General features: G+C 43.0%; 1 protein-coding gene across 1 annotated transcript in view; it reads right to left on the reverse strand.

The window, feature by feature from the left end:
• Positions 1 to 1,745: 1,745 nt before the first annotated feature.
• Positions 1,746 to 14,172, reverse strand: part of LOC130912457 (phospholipid-transporting ATPase ABCA1-like) — a 235,362-nt gene continuing 222,935 nt past the window's right edge. Inside the window, exon 42 of the mRNA XM_057830569.1 lies at positions 1,746 to 2,654. Within this exon, the coding sequence (XP_057686552.1) occupies positions 2,499 to 2,654 (156 nt within the window). The 3' untranslated portion in view covers positions 1,746 to 2,498. The remainder of the gene's footprint in view (positions 2,655 to 14,172) is intronic.

Raw genomic sequence — 14,172 nt, forward strand, 5'->3', positions numbered from 1 at the left:
ATATTTAACGCATGCACGGAATGACCCGCTGCTCATTCATTGCCTCAAACAGATTACAATGACACACTTGAGAGCTAAGAGGCAGCGAAAGGTGTCTTGTTTTGTGCTTTTTCTTAACAAAGGCATACCACACGCGATGTGCTGGCTCTTTGTTAACACATTCAGCTTCAACATTAACACAGCTTATGGCTGTCGGCAGGCCGTAACTCCGACTCATTCCTGCATCATGTGCGGAAACAGCATTGGCGCCGCGTGCACTTCAAGGTGCCTCGAATGATTCTATATCAGAACATTACAAAAGGTGAGTGGACACAGGCGTTCAATGGACCGCACTGTTTATTGACATAAGCTTCGGCAACTCCTTCACAACGAACCTAAGTATCATTTAGTGAAAGCACAACAATATTATTAATGAGGCCCTATTCTCACACAGTTAAACAACAGTGCAAAGAGAACTGGCATTCCCAATCAAAACAGCTATGCAACATACACATAAAACTTACTTTGGTCAAACGCTACTCAAGCATTTCGTTTAGTTCAATAAATACACTGGATGGCAATATTTATCCACAATATACAAACTATTAGAGATCATGTATGTTGTGAAGCGAGCACTCAAATGACGTGAATTACAATGGATGGACTAGTAAACAGGAAACTACGGTGTCAGTCGAGGGACAAAACACAATATTTGGCTTTATTTCTAAGTTAATTTAAAACTCGCCATTGACACCTTGTGGTTTATTTAGTGTATCTAGTTTATTTTTTGATTGAAAATTTAGCAAATTTTATTAAAACGAAAACATTGAGATGGGTTTTAATATAAAATTAGTATAACTTGTACTAACATTTATCTTTTAAGAACTACAAGTCTTTCTTGTGGATCCCTTTAACAGAAAGAATGTTAATAATGTTAATGCCATGTTGTGGATTTATTGTTATAATAAACAAATTATTAGTTATGTACAGTATGTTGAATGTATAAATCCGTCTTGTGTCTTATCTTTCCATTCCAACAATAATTTACGGAAAAATATGGCACATTTAAGAGATGGTTTGAATTGCGATTAATTACAATTAATTTATTTCTAAGCTGTGATTAACTCAATTTAAAAAATGTAATCGTTTGTCAGCCCTAATTTTTATTATTTCATATTCCATTTAGCACAAGACTGTTATTTGTCATGACCATACCATTTATTTAGCTATTGGGGGAAAATACTTGGATAAAAAGAATATCCTGTAAAAATATTGGAGAGACTGAAACAATTACATTTTGCGGCTCTCTAAGTCGTATTTTCCTCATTCCGAATAATTCCCCCTCTTTGGGTTGAATTCTAAATCAGATCAAACCATGACCCTGCCAATGTCATCTTCCTGTGGGGACGCTAGAGCCCCATAATGGTAGGCTTGGCTAAACGGCGGATTAAAAGACAAATTTCTCATCATCTGCGCTTTGCCAAATTGTTATATATAGTCGAATCCTCTCAAAATATGATTCTAATTCACATAATAATGCAATTTAAGACTTTTTATCTCCTGTCGTACGCACTTAAATGATACATGCAAAAAAAATCATAAGGATTATATATTTTTTTCTCAACTTATATTAGTTATTTTATAAACTGAATTTGAATGAAATACGCTGGGGAAATAGCAAAATTCCAGAACAACTTCTTACCAGAAGTTTTATTTGAGAAATAGAAGTCAGGAGCCTGTACATTTGAATTTATAATAGACGGCAATTGATAATACACACAAAAAAATACGTTTAATTATTAATATAAAAAATTGTTTAGTCAAAATACAGCTTAATATCTACTAAGGACACAAATGATACCCTCATAAAAAATAACCTATATGTATTTCTCAAAACAAATGTAACTAGCAGGTTTCCATGATGGACCGACAGTAGGAAGGAAGGTAGATATTGATGTTAATAACTTTGGGGTTTGCAATATATAAAATGTGTAACACAAATTCAATTTATGCATCATATCTGCGTCCCAGTGAGATTAAACATGAAAAACTGCACATTTTGCCACCTGATTTAGAAAAATCTTGTTGAGGGATCATGAATAATGTACCCTTCTGATTGTTTTCTTTCAAATGTACAGTAAGCATACAGAAAATGCAACATGTAATATGTTTATTTATGAGTGACATTGTGAACAGGAACATCAAATTTTCATTTAAAATCACGATATTAATAGGAAACTTTTTAAACATGAGTGACGGGTGTGAATCAAACAATTTGGGAAGCATCATATCTTTGTCGTTCAAAGTAACACATACTGTAGGTCCTTTTAACGACAACTCATGAGTATGGCAAATGAATGACATAACCAAGTGAACAGCTTGCATATTTGTCCTTAATACTTCACCAAAGTTCAGTAATCCCTCTGATGGTGCAAAATTGGAAGAGGAGAATGTTTGTGGTTGCTCCGCTTTGACCTCATAGACACACTTCTTCCTCAGTGGCACGATTATGTGTGAAGCTACTCCTGCTGCCAAGTGGAGGAGTCGCTTTGCTGTGGCGGAATTGGTGCCTCAGGATGAATGCTTGCAGACTTTAAACCATATTGGGTCCAGGAAGTAGCTCTGGGCTTTCTTGTCTCATTTTTAATATACTTCGTGGCAAAGTTGATGAAGACCTAGGCAATGGGGAATATTTTGTCACAAACAGAGATGGGCAGTAACGCGTTATATATACTCCTGTTACATTTTCTTGAATAACTTTTTGAGAAATATGTACTCCTGCTCTGAATTTGATAATTTTTGTGTCATCTTTTTGCCATAACATGGTCATGTAATATGTACAGTACAGGTAGTCCCCGGGTTACTGGTATTATTATTTTTTTTAATGTTGACTTTTGTTTTGTGATGCATGCTTTTATTTTGGCACAGGAAACGTAGAGCAGGTAGTACTCCCCACACGCAAGCGCATTTACACACAAAGAAGAATGTCCCCAGACAGGGCTGTCAACAGACTTGCAGGGGCCCGGGGACAAGAGGCCCCCCAGAGGCCCCCACCCCACCCCTGCCACCGGGTTGTCACAGCAGCATAAGCAGTACTTTAACACTTTGCTAGCAATGACAGTGTAAATTTTCAGATTATTTAATTTGAGATGAACTGTTAAATTGAACAGACCGTAATGTGATGTGACACAATATAAACAAACAATTTCCATCTATTGTCCCATGTAAGCTACAATACAATACAACTTGAGAGTGCTATGCCTGCCTGCTAAGAAACAAAACAGTATAACTAAACATCCTGTGCCTGCCCCCTCTACATCCCTGGGGTTATCAAGCCCTCATAGAGTGATGCGACTAGATTTTTTTGACAGCAAAATCATTTATAACATTAGTGAAATACAGTTTTTGAGCAAGCTCACACTCAATGGAGAGCATAGTGTTACCGGCATCCCCAAGGGGCCGCTGTCCCCTACAATATGACCGGCTTTACCAATTTGGCACAGACGAAGAGGTGGCCGAGCGTAAGGGGATGAGATAGGAGTTGTTGAGAGTTGTTGCGCTGTAGCGTTGAGTTGCCGCCATATTAATAAAAGTTCCAGCAAAAAGCCACCCGACGTGTCTCTGGGTTTTTATGTACATCGCCACCTTCCTGAAGGAAGACCCGGACAAACTGACGACAAATGAGCCGTCCACCCATCCACTCCACAGTACGGTGTGAAGTTGAGAGCACCGCAACTTACCATAAAGTGCAGTTTGGTAACAATGGCTAGGTTCTTAAGCCTGCCCTGTGATAGTGTGAAGCATAGGTAGTTTTTTATTATTTTCATTTTACTGAAGGCTCGCTCTCCTCCAGCTACAGTCACTGGCAAAGACAAGAAAATGTGTAGCACTTGAGTGCGCCAGAGCGGGGTCAAACCATTCTCTGCTAAGAGTGGGGGCTACCCGGTTGCCCCCACCGCCCCCTGTCGGCGGGCTTGTCCCCAGATACGCACACAGGAGGAAGAGCACAGCCGAATGAGAGAGAGGTGACAGCCTGCGCGCACATTTGTTGCTTGTGACGTATCCAGAGGCGACGGCTGTATATCACCCATTTTGTACTGTTTACTGTGCGTTTTCAATTGTGGTTGAAAACTTGTGCTGTGTTTATGTGATTGTTTTCGATGATGTATGGACGCTAGTTGATACATCCTACTTATTTGTGATTGCTGTATCAGAAATCTGGGTTACATCGCCAGCGCAGGAACGGAACTCGTTCGTCAACCGGGGACTACCTGTATAATAATAACAGTTCATACTGAAGAAGTTCTGTTGAGAAAAAAAATACAGGTAGTTCCTGGGTTACGAACGAGTTACATCCCTACGCCTGCCATGTAACCCGAATTTCCTTATAAATCATCGCCAAGCCTACGCCATTTACCGTTTCTCTGCCTTCCTGAATTGTTAATTTGAGTGCATCCCCGCATCCCAACGAGAAAGCAACGCTCAGCAGGAATGGCGTCACTGGCTGGAAGGCACCAAGATCCCATTCCTAATCTGGACAAATCACAAAAACCTCTCCTACATATAATCCGCACTACGTCTCAACCCCAGACAAGCCTGCTGGTCACTGTTCCTTGCCCGGTTCAATTTTTCACTGTTATACCGCCCTGGTTCACGCAATGGCAAACCCGATGCACTGTCATGGCTGCATTCTCCAAGTCTGAGCACAGGAGACCCTGGACCCGTTCTTCCCTCGCCCTGCGTGGTCGGTGCAGCTAGATGGGAGATTACATCACTGGATAGGGAAGCTCAGAAGGCTCATCCTGATCCAGGAAATAGTCCCCCAAACCGCTTATTTGTCCCATCTGGTGTGCGATTTCAAGTCCTTGTATGGAGCCACTCTTCCAAACTAACCTGTCACCCTGGTATCCATAGGACCCTCTACTTCGTCAGACAATCGTTCTGATGGCCTCGTATGGCCTTAGATGCCCGCGAATTCATCAAGCCCTGCACAGTTTGTGCTTGAGGAAAGGCCTCCCATTAGCCACCCGCTGGTCTGCCCCCTATGCCCCCTACCTGTTCCCAGTCGACCTTGGTCCCATATTACTGTGTATTTTGTCACCTGTCTGCCCCCTTCTGAAGATAATACACTTATCCTCACCATCATCATTCGTTTTTCACTATGTTCCATTTCCCAAACTACCTTCTGCCCTTAACACCGCCAATCTTTTGGTTAAGCATATCTTCAAACTTCATGGCCTCCCTCTAGACGTTGTTTCAGATCGTGGTCCTCAGTTCTCCTCGTTGGTGTGGAAAGAGTTCTGCAAGGCTGTGGGCGCGGGAGCAAGTCTTTCTTCGGGATACCATCCGCAGACCAATGGCCAGGCGGAAAGGGCCAACCAGGACCTAGAGGCTGCTCTGCGCTGTGTTACCGCCCACCATCCTGTCTCCTGGAGCACTTTCCTTCCATGGATTGAGTATGCCCATAATTCGCTCGTCTGCTCGGCCACTGGTATGTCTCCTTTCATGGCTTGCAATGGATTTCAGCCCCCTTTGTTCCCAGAGCAGGTAAGGGAAATAAATGTCCCCACTGTGAAGGACCACATCAGCAGGATTAAGGGCATCTGGGGTACTGTAAGGGCTGCCCTCACTCGCACCGCTGCGAAAAACAAGAGACTGGCCGATCTCCATCATTTACCTGTGCCAGAATACAAGGAGGCTCGAGGGGGTCTGGTTGTCTGCCCAGGACCTTCCCCTGCAGGTAGAGTTGCGCAAATTGGCCCCCCGGTTTGTGGGCCCTTACAAAATAACAAAGATCATTAACCCACCTGCCGTTCAGTTGGACCTCCCAGCGTCCATGAATGTCCACCCCACCTTTCATGTTTCCCTGCTCAAGCCTATTTCCTCCAGTGACCTCTGCCTTCCGGCTGGTATGCCTTCCCCACCCATTCTCATTGATGGCCACCCAGCATTTGCTTTCTCCAAGATTCTGGATGTCCGGCTTTGTGGCCGTGGTATCCAGTTTCTGGTGGATTGGGTGGTCTATGGCCCTGAGGAGAGGTCATGTATCTCCCGTAGTCTAATTCTGGACCCATCCCTCTTGCGGGATTTCTATGCTGCTAACCCTGGAAAGCTGGGCAGGCCGCCCAGTGGCATCCATTGAGGGGGATGAGTTCAACCTTTGCAGGCTGGGTGTGGCAGACCTGGGAACGAACCTGCAGCCCATCAACAATCACACCTGCTTTTAAGGAGCGGCCTGGGCAGCAAGCAGGTGCCAGATGATTCTGCCAGTCACCATTGGCAAATCGGCCAACTACGCCTGTAGTTTTTGACTCTTTTTCAAACTCTTGACTCTGTTTTTGCCATCAGGACACCCACCCATCAAAGCCCTCGCTGCCACGGCCATTGACCAATCAACCCGTCAGCCGCTCAACACTGTGCAATGCATTGTTCAATAAAAACCCTTCACTCCACATCTGTTGTCTTGTCGCACTTTGGTCCACATCAACTTTGCCAACCTTGCCGTGACAACAACATTACTGGAGTATTGTTTTCAACAAACACTTTTTTACTTGTATTTGAGTAAATTTTTGAAAGACTACTTTAACTTTAGGAAGATTATTTAGAAGTTACACTACTCATACTTCGGAGGGCTCCGGTCCACTCTAAGCTCTGGTTGTAACGACATTTAGCAGAAGTATCTGAATTTTGTTGTTATTTTGACAATGACAAATAAACTCTGAATCTGAAGTAAATAAGTGTAAAAAGAAAAAACTAAGGAGCTTTAGGTAGATATGGTGTGTTGCTAGTTCTATATTTAAAAATGAAAATATCATTTTCTCTTTTTATTTCAGCTTAGCTGCAAGAATGTCATGCAGGCTGGCAGCAGAAATACTGTATATGTGATCAAGATCATGCCGTAGAAAGTCTGTGATTAACACTTTCCTTTTCTCCGGTGCCGTCTCACAGCCGTACAAAACCACTGACAGCACCAGGCTTCTGTGCAGGGAGGTTTCGTCTTCCTGCCTTTGTCTCCAGTTGCCTATATTTTGCTCAGACGCTTGTCGTGGGCATTGGTTAGGGCTATCTTTCTCTTGACATCAGCACCTCCACCTCTGTCCTTGGCTACTGTGGCTGTAAGACAAACGAAGCTCTCCATTTTCTCAACTTCATTCCATCGGACTCTCAACTTTTCTGTAGAATTGCAGTTCACCTTCATTGCGTCGCACTTGTGGTCGTTCATCTCGAGTCTGACCTTCCAAGCAATTTCCTCTGATCTGGTTGTCTTTTTATGTAGGTGATACATGGCGGATAAAAAAACGCGACCTTACACCTGTCCTTTCTCAGTGTGTGGACCTCTTCTTGGCCCAGTCAATTACGATTTCTCGATTTGTGGTCTTCTTCACGGCCAAGCCAATTATGAGCTGGAACAGAAACCCTGACATGCAGTATCCCTGTTTTACCCAAGTCATAACAGGGGACCAGTCTGTGTCAAGCCTTTCCCTATGAAAGCATTAGAAATACTTGCACAACGTTTGAACCATTCTGATGAGTTTTTTAGTGATTCTGTACTCGCTCATAATGATCCAAAGGCTGTGTCTGTGGATGGAGTCGATGGCAAAGGTTTCTGCAAGTTTCTGTCAAGAAGACCATACTGATACACCTCTTGGATTCTTGTTTAGGTAAGAATATACCAAACACCCTCCTCCTAACGACGTCTGCTGTCTGACCACGCTCTTCATGGCAATACGCAATGATCAGGCAGGCTCTGGTATTGTGATGTGACAATGTGTCCATTCCAAGACATACTGCGAAGTCATGACACCATTCGGAATCTGACACTGCGATCGTTGGGTCCGACCCAAAAGTCACGTAGTCTGGGTCAGCCATAAGTATTATCAATGAAAGGCAGCATAATGCCATACCGGCGTATGGTCTGTCGTTAAAGAAGAATGCCACATGATCGCAAATCCCCATTGCATCTCGTGCCTGAACATAGTGTTCTTTATGGACAGTCAATGACAGTAGCCCAATAACAAAACAGCACTCGGGTTCCAATTGTGTGTTTTTGTGTACGTGCCTCTGCGTGTGATGGGGGGATTCTACCAATCATGTCTTTTCATGTCTCACTGTCATTGCCCATGGCTACCCCAGTAGAGTGACAGCATTAAAGGAATTCCCAGAGGGATATATACACTCACCGGCCACTTTATTAGGTACACCATGCTAGTAACGGGTTGGACCCCCTTTTGCCTTCAGAACTGCCTCAATTCTTCGTGGCATAGATTCAACAAGGTGCTGGAAGCATTCCTCAGAGAGTTTGGTCCATATTGACATGATGGCATCACACGGTGCAGATTTGTCGGCTGCACAGCCATGATGCAAATCTCCCGTTCCACCACATCCCAAAGAGGCTCTATTGGATTGAGATCTGGTGACTGTGGAGGCCATTTGAGTACAGTGAACTCATTGTCATGTTCAAGAAACCAGTCTGAGATGACTCCAGCTTTATGACATGGCGCATTATCCTGCTGAAAGTAGCCATCAGAAGTTGGGTACATTGTGGTCATAAAGGGATGGACATGGTCAGCAACAATACTCATGTAGGCTGTGGCGTTTCAACGATGCTCAATTGGTACCAAGGGGCCCAAAGAGTGCCAAGAAAATATTCCCCACACCATTCCACCACCACCACTAGCCTGAACCTTTGATACAGGGCAGGATGGATCCATGCTTTCATGTTGTTGACGCCAAATTCTGACCCTACCGTCCGAATGTCGCAGCAGAAATCTAGACTCATCAGACCAGGCAACGTTTTTCCAATCTTCTATTGTCCAATTTCGATGAGCTTGTGCAAATTGTAGCCTCAGTTTCCTGTTCTTAGCTGAAAGGAGTGGCACCCGGCAAGGTCTTCTGCTGCTGTAGCCCATCTGCCTCAAAGTTTGGCGTTCTGTGCATTCAGAGATGCTCTTCTGTCTACCTTGGTTGTAACGGGTGGTTATTTGAGTCACTGTTGCCTTTCTATCAGCTCAAACCAGTCTGGTCATTCTCCTCTGACCTCTGGCATCAACGAGGCATTTCGGCCCACAGAACTGCCGCTCACTGGATATTTTTCCTTTTTCGGACCATTCTCTGTAAACCCTAGAGATGGCTGTGCGTGAGAATCCCAGTAGATCAGCAGTTTCTGAAATACTCAGACCAGCCCTTCTGGCACCAACAAACATGCCACGTTCAAAGTCACTCAAATCACCTTTCTTCCCCATACTGATGCTCGGTTTGAACTGCAGGAGATTGTCTTAAACCATGTCTACGTGCCTAAATGCACTGAGTTGCCGCCATGCGATTGGCTGATTAGAAATTAAGTGTTAACGAGCAGTTGGACAGGTGTACCTAATAAAGTGGCCGGTGAGTGTATATATGTATATATGTATATATAAAGGGCATGAAGCTTGGATGCAATAATTATGCACATACTTTACATACTAGCCACCTCTCAGTGGGCAATTCTTGAGTGAAGTGAAATACAGTCCAACCCCTATCCAGAGTGGTAGTACTTGCACTAGATGTTTGTTGTATGTGGAGGTGAGCCCAACTATATCTAGCAGGAACTTTTCAACCAAACGCAAAGGCTCGGGCTCCTTCCCTGTCATACAGATGACATTCCATGTCCCAAGACCTAACATTTATAATGGAAGAATGTCCCTGCCTTCAGCCGCCACTCATATGCAACCTCAGACCCTGTGGCCTCGATACGCCGCTCGTGTCTGCCGGTGGATCATCGCTTACATGCTCGTGTCCTGGATATATATCGACGTCGGTTAACAATAAGAGTGAATCCCATTTCACCCCTTGGCCCTACCCCTTCCCCTCCGTCTTGCGCGTTCACATGTAGGGGTAGGGCTGTCCCAATTCATGCTAATGAGCACGGGTAGGGGGGAGGGCTTTCCAACCCTCAAAACGGATGGCCATAACTACCTTCACTCCAAACGGAGGGTTACGCGAAATATCCCAGGTTGCAAAGCGATTACCCCGCGAATCATTTCCAAAATGGCGGAAGCAAGGAAAGAAGTAAACAAATCTAAGTAGCTCTATTTTTCCCTAATTTAACAGTTTTAACCGTTTTAAGTTGTGATAACTGATGTATTGTGTGAGCGCGACTTACGTCGCAATGTGTATTTTTTTGTCTGCTATAAACGCACATGGGAGAAATCGCTCTTTATTGCATAAATAAGGAACCGGTCAATGCATGTGAAGGAGCTGGGAAAAGTCGAAAAACAACACGGTTGACATTTTTAAAGATTCACGAGCAATGTAGTATCATTTCCAAAATGGCGGAAGCAAAGAAAGATGTACACAAATGTAAGGAGCTCTGTTTTTGGCCTAATTTAACTGTTTCAACCGTTTTAAGTTGTGATCACTGATGTATTGTGTGAGCGCGACTTACGTTGCTATGTGGAGGTTTTTTTGTTGTTGCTATAAACGCACATGGGTATGGAAGCCCATTCCAACAAAACAAGAAGTCAATTTGAGCCAGTATAAAAAAAAGTTTTTTTTTTTTTTTAACTTGCTGTTGCCTGTTTCCGATAGTAAAAAAAAAAAGTTTTTTTTTTTTTTTTTTTACTTCTCGGAGTCCCTACGCACAATCGAAGCTAAGCTACTTGTAGGCTCCAGCTGATGATGTAGATATGTAGATGTTGCACTCAACGGCAACCTTATCTGTGACTTTGTGAAGGTATCGCGTACTTTTTCTCGACAAAATGAAGTGATGTGTATGATATTGTAGTTTTATTCACCCAACCATGGTGTACAGGTGCCGTGTCGCACTGTTTGGAAGGGGGCAATGAACATCATAGAAGTGAGTCAGTGCACAGTTCAGTTTTTCATGTGTTTGCATGTGGAAAACGCTGTTAGGCAAGCGAAGACAACTTGACGTGCCCACAACCACACTTACTGTACGTTGATTGACATATATCGAGACTACGTGCATTTTACTTTTTACACATGCTGCCTGAATTTGTGGATGACTGATGGAAGGCTCCAGTTATGCTCCACCTTCGTTAATGTTTTTCTAATACCTTTATAAATTGTTCTCTATGGACCTGTTGCACATGCACCAATTCTTATAAATAAAACAATGGACTCATGTTGTCAAAAGTTTTATTGTGATCGATATCTGCAATAAAAAAAAGAACATACGACTTGTGTTTACATTGGACATGGATGACAATCTCATAATACTTTAACTATAACCAGGTGAAAAATACCTTGTAGTATTTGCTTGTTACAACAAAATCCGTTGCAGCACTTCTGCATTCGGCACCTGTCATATTATTTGTAATTTCCCCTCATTTTTGTCACTAACGTGGCCAGCTGGCGTATCAGTCTACACTTTATATTCACACAGGCTGCACACATTGTTAGAGTTTTGTCCACGAACGATCAACAAAGTGATAAGATCATACATATATACAATCTTTTAGTTGGAAACTAAAGCAGCGTGCCACATAAATTAACTTATTTTCTCCTGCTTGTTTCGATTTAAGGCGTATGGCGGGGTTCATCCACATTGGCGCTTCGTAGGTGATCAAAACATTCCATTTCCAACCATATACTGTATATAGCCGCTTTCAGTTGACACGACAACGCACAGCACAGAGAGTCCCAGAGCTTCATCTATGTCGTCCTGAATCCATTTGGAGATTCCGTGGGTTCCTCTGGTTTGACTTTGCGACAAGAAGTGCTACACGGCACCTCTACACAATAGTTGGGTGAATAAAATTACAATATCATACGCAGCACTTACTTCATTTTGTCGAGAAAAAGTATACGATACCTTCACAAAGTCACAGATAAAGCCTGAGTTATACTCCTGCGTTGTGGTGACGGCGAAGTGACTATGTCGTCAATGAGCATATGATAGTTCTGCGGTGAGTGAACGCGTTGCTCTGTCATTCACCGCCAAGCCACTAGAGGGGTGTGGCGTTACGTTTGTACGGTTTTGGGGCATGTTTGTTGACTTACGCTATTCTAGTTTAACGGGGAAAAAATAAACAATGCAAGATGGAACGCTTGAATGTGGATCTTCAGCTCATCAACAATGAATAAATGTTGATCCTATAAATGTTGAGGCGCAGGCGACGCAGAAGACGGTTTCCAGGTGGTCGTCCAACTTTTGATGCCGTATAGAGTTCTAGCCTCGAATGAAAACCAGTTAGCTGTGGCTGCTAGCTTTAGACTGGCGTCGAGCACTGCGTCCAGCGTTTTGTCCGAGGTCTGCAAAGCCCTCCAGCCCGATTTGTCTGCCGTGTCCTACAACCAGCCAGTGGGAAGCCATAGCAGATTTCTGGCATCTATGGAACTTCCCAAACTGCGTTGGAAGCCTTGATGTTAACGTTATCATAATAAGCACCGAGGCACTCTCAATCAGTGATGATGTATCATGTGTGAATTGTCTGTTATTGAAAATTAAAGATCAAAACAACTCTCTTGACACAAAACCTGTGCTTTATTCTTCATAATATTCTCATATTATTCTTCATAAATCCAAGCTATAAAAATTTTATGACTTGATTAACTTCAAAACTGTTCAAATGATGTACAAGGCCCACGCAAACTGTCTCCCGCCTAACCTACAAGCTCGATTCCAACTGAGGGGATCAAATTACGACCTAAGAGGAATCACATTGTTTTCCTATCGAACAATTAGGACAACCCTAAAATCTTTCTCGATTACGAACATTGGGGCTCGCCTATGGAATACATGTGATGCAGCGCTTACGAGTATAGAATCATTTAGTTACTTCAAAAAGATGTTCAAGGAAGCCATTCTACATCGCTACTCGAACCAAAATGACACATAACTCCACTGCACACACACATCCGCAACAAAATGTTCCCACAACAAAAAGACAACAAAAGGATGATTAAATGTCAGGGACAGAGACTAAGACATAACATTGCACGCCCTGAAGATATGGCCTGCAGCAAACTTAGATCACTAATCTGTAAGTGCAACGTGCACGCTGTGTGCTTTTAACGTTCGCTGAAATGGAGCTGCTTAACTGGACGCTAAGCATTGGACAGAATCTTCTCTACAATGCGACCTCATGGCAATCAATGACTTCTGGGAAGATATACAAGTGAAAAAAAAAAAAAAAAAAAAAAAAAAAAAAAAAAAAAACGGAAAATAAAAGCTCATGTAATGTGACTATGCAACTCTACCATGCTAGACTGTGCGTCCCGGGCTATAGGGGGACAGGTATTGATAAGCATATGCTTTTTCCTGTCTTCCTTTGTCATCGGTCTTTTCGGGCAAATTATTCCATATTTTGTGACTGTCAATGATTCTCTTTCTTTGGCCAAACTATCCCACATCTTGTAACTGTCAATGATACCGATGATGATGACAATAAATATTTCATTCATTCATGTACTTGAAGTGTGACACGTAAATAAGTCCCAGACTCACAGCAAACATATGTACACAATAAATGATGAAGTGCACCAACCAAAAATACGATATAAAGTGATAAAAAGCTGGCAGTTTTTGGCCGACTGGGTCATCGCTTCGTGTGGCCACTCGATTCCGAACACACACATCTCGGTGGTTCTGGCATTTTTTTTTTCAATCGCTGACCTTGCCATTTGGCAAACTTTATGATGTCTTCACGAGACTTGCTCTTCGATGATACCTCTGTCGGCTTGGTCCATTTTTGTGTGTAGAAAAATATTGTTTACAATGACGATGATTTTGCGCTGAACCGGAAACAACAGTCTGAGCGAACCAATCACAGTCTATTTCCGCCTCGTCATATGCGTTGACGTGACGCTAGGGTTTGAAAAATCAATAGGAGCGCGTCAGGCTACGGCGCAGGGTCGTAAATTGGGTCTTCCTTGACGGCGCAGGTCTGACGCAGAAGTATAACTCGGCCTTAAGGTTGCCGTTGAGTGCAACATCTACATATCTACATCATCGCCTGGAGGCTGGAGCCTACAAGTAGCTTAGCTTAGCATGTGCGTAGGGACTCCGAGAAGTAGAAAAAATAAAAAAATAAAAAAAATAAAACATTTTCCATTGGCGGGAACGGGCACCAGCAAGTTAGAAAAAAACAAAAAAACTTTTTTTTATACTGCCGCAAATGGGCTTCTTGTTTTGTTGGAAAAAGTTTTCATACTTTTTTTTTTTTTTTTTGTGGCGGGAATGGGCTTCCATAC

Source organism: Corythoichthys intestinalis, chromosome 1, assembly GCF_030265065.1.
Source record: "Corythoichthys intestinalis isolate RoL2023-P3 chromosome 1, ASM3026506v1, whole genome shotgun sequence".
Lineage (NCBI taxonomy): Eukaryota > Metazoa > Chordata > Actinopteri > Syngnathiformes > Syngnathidae > Corythoichthys > Corythoichthys intestinalis.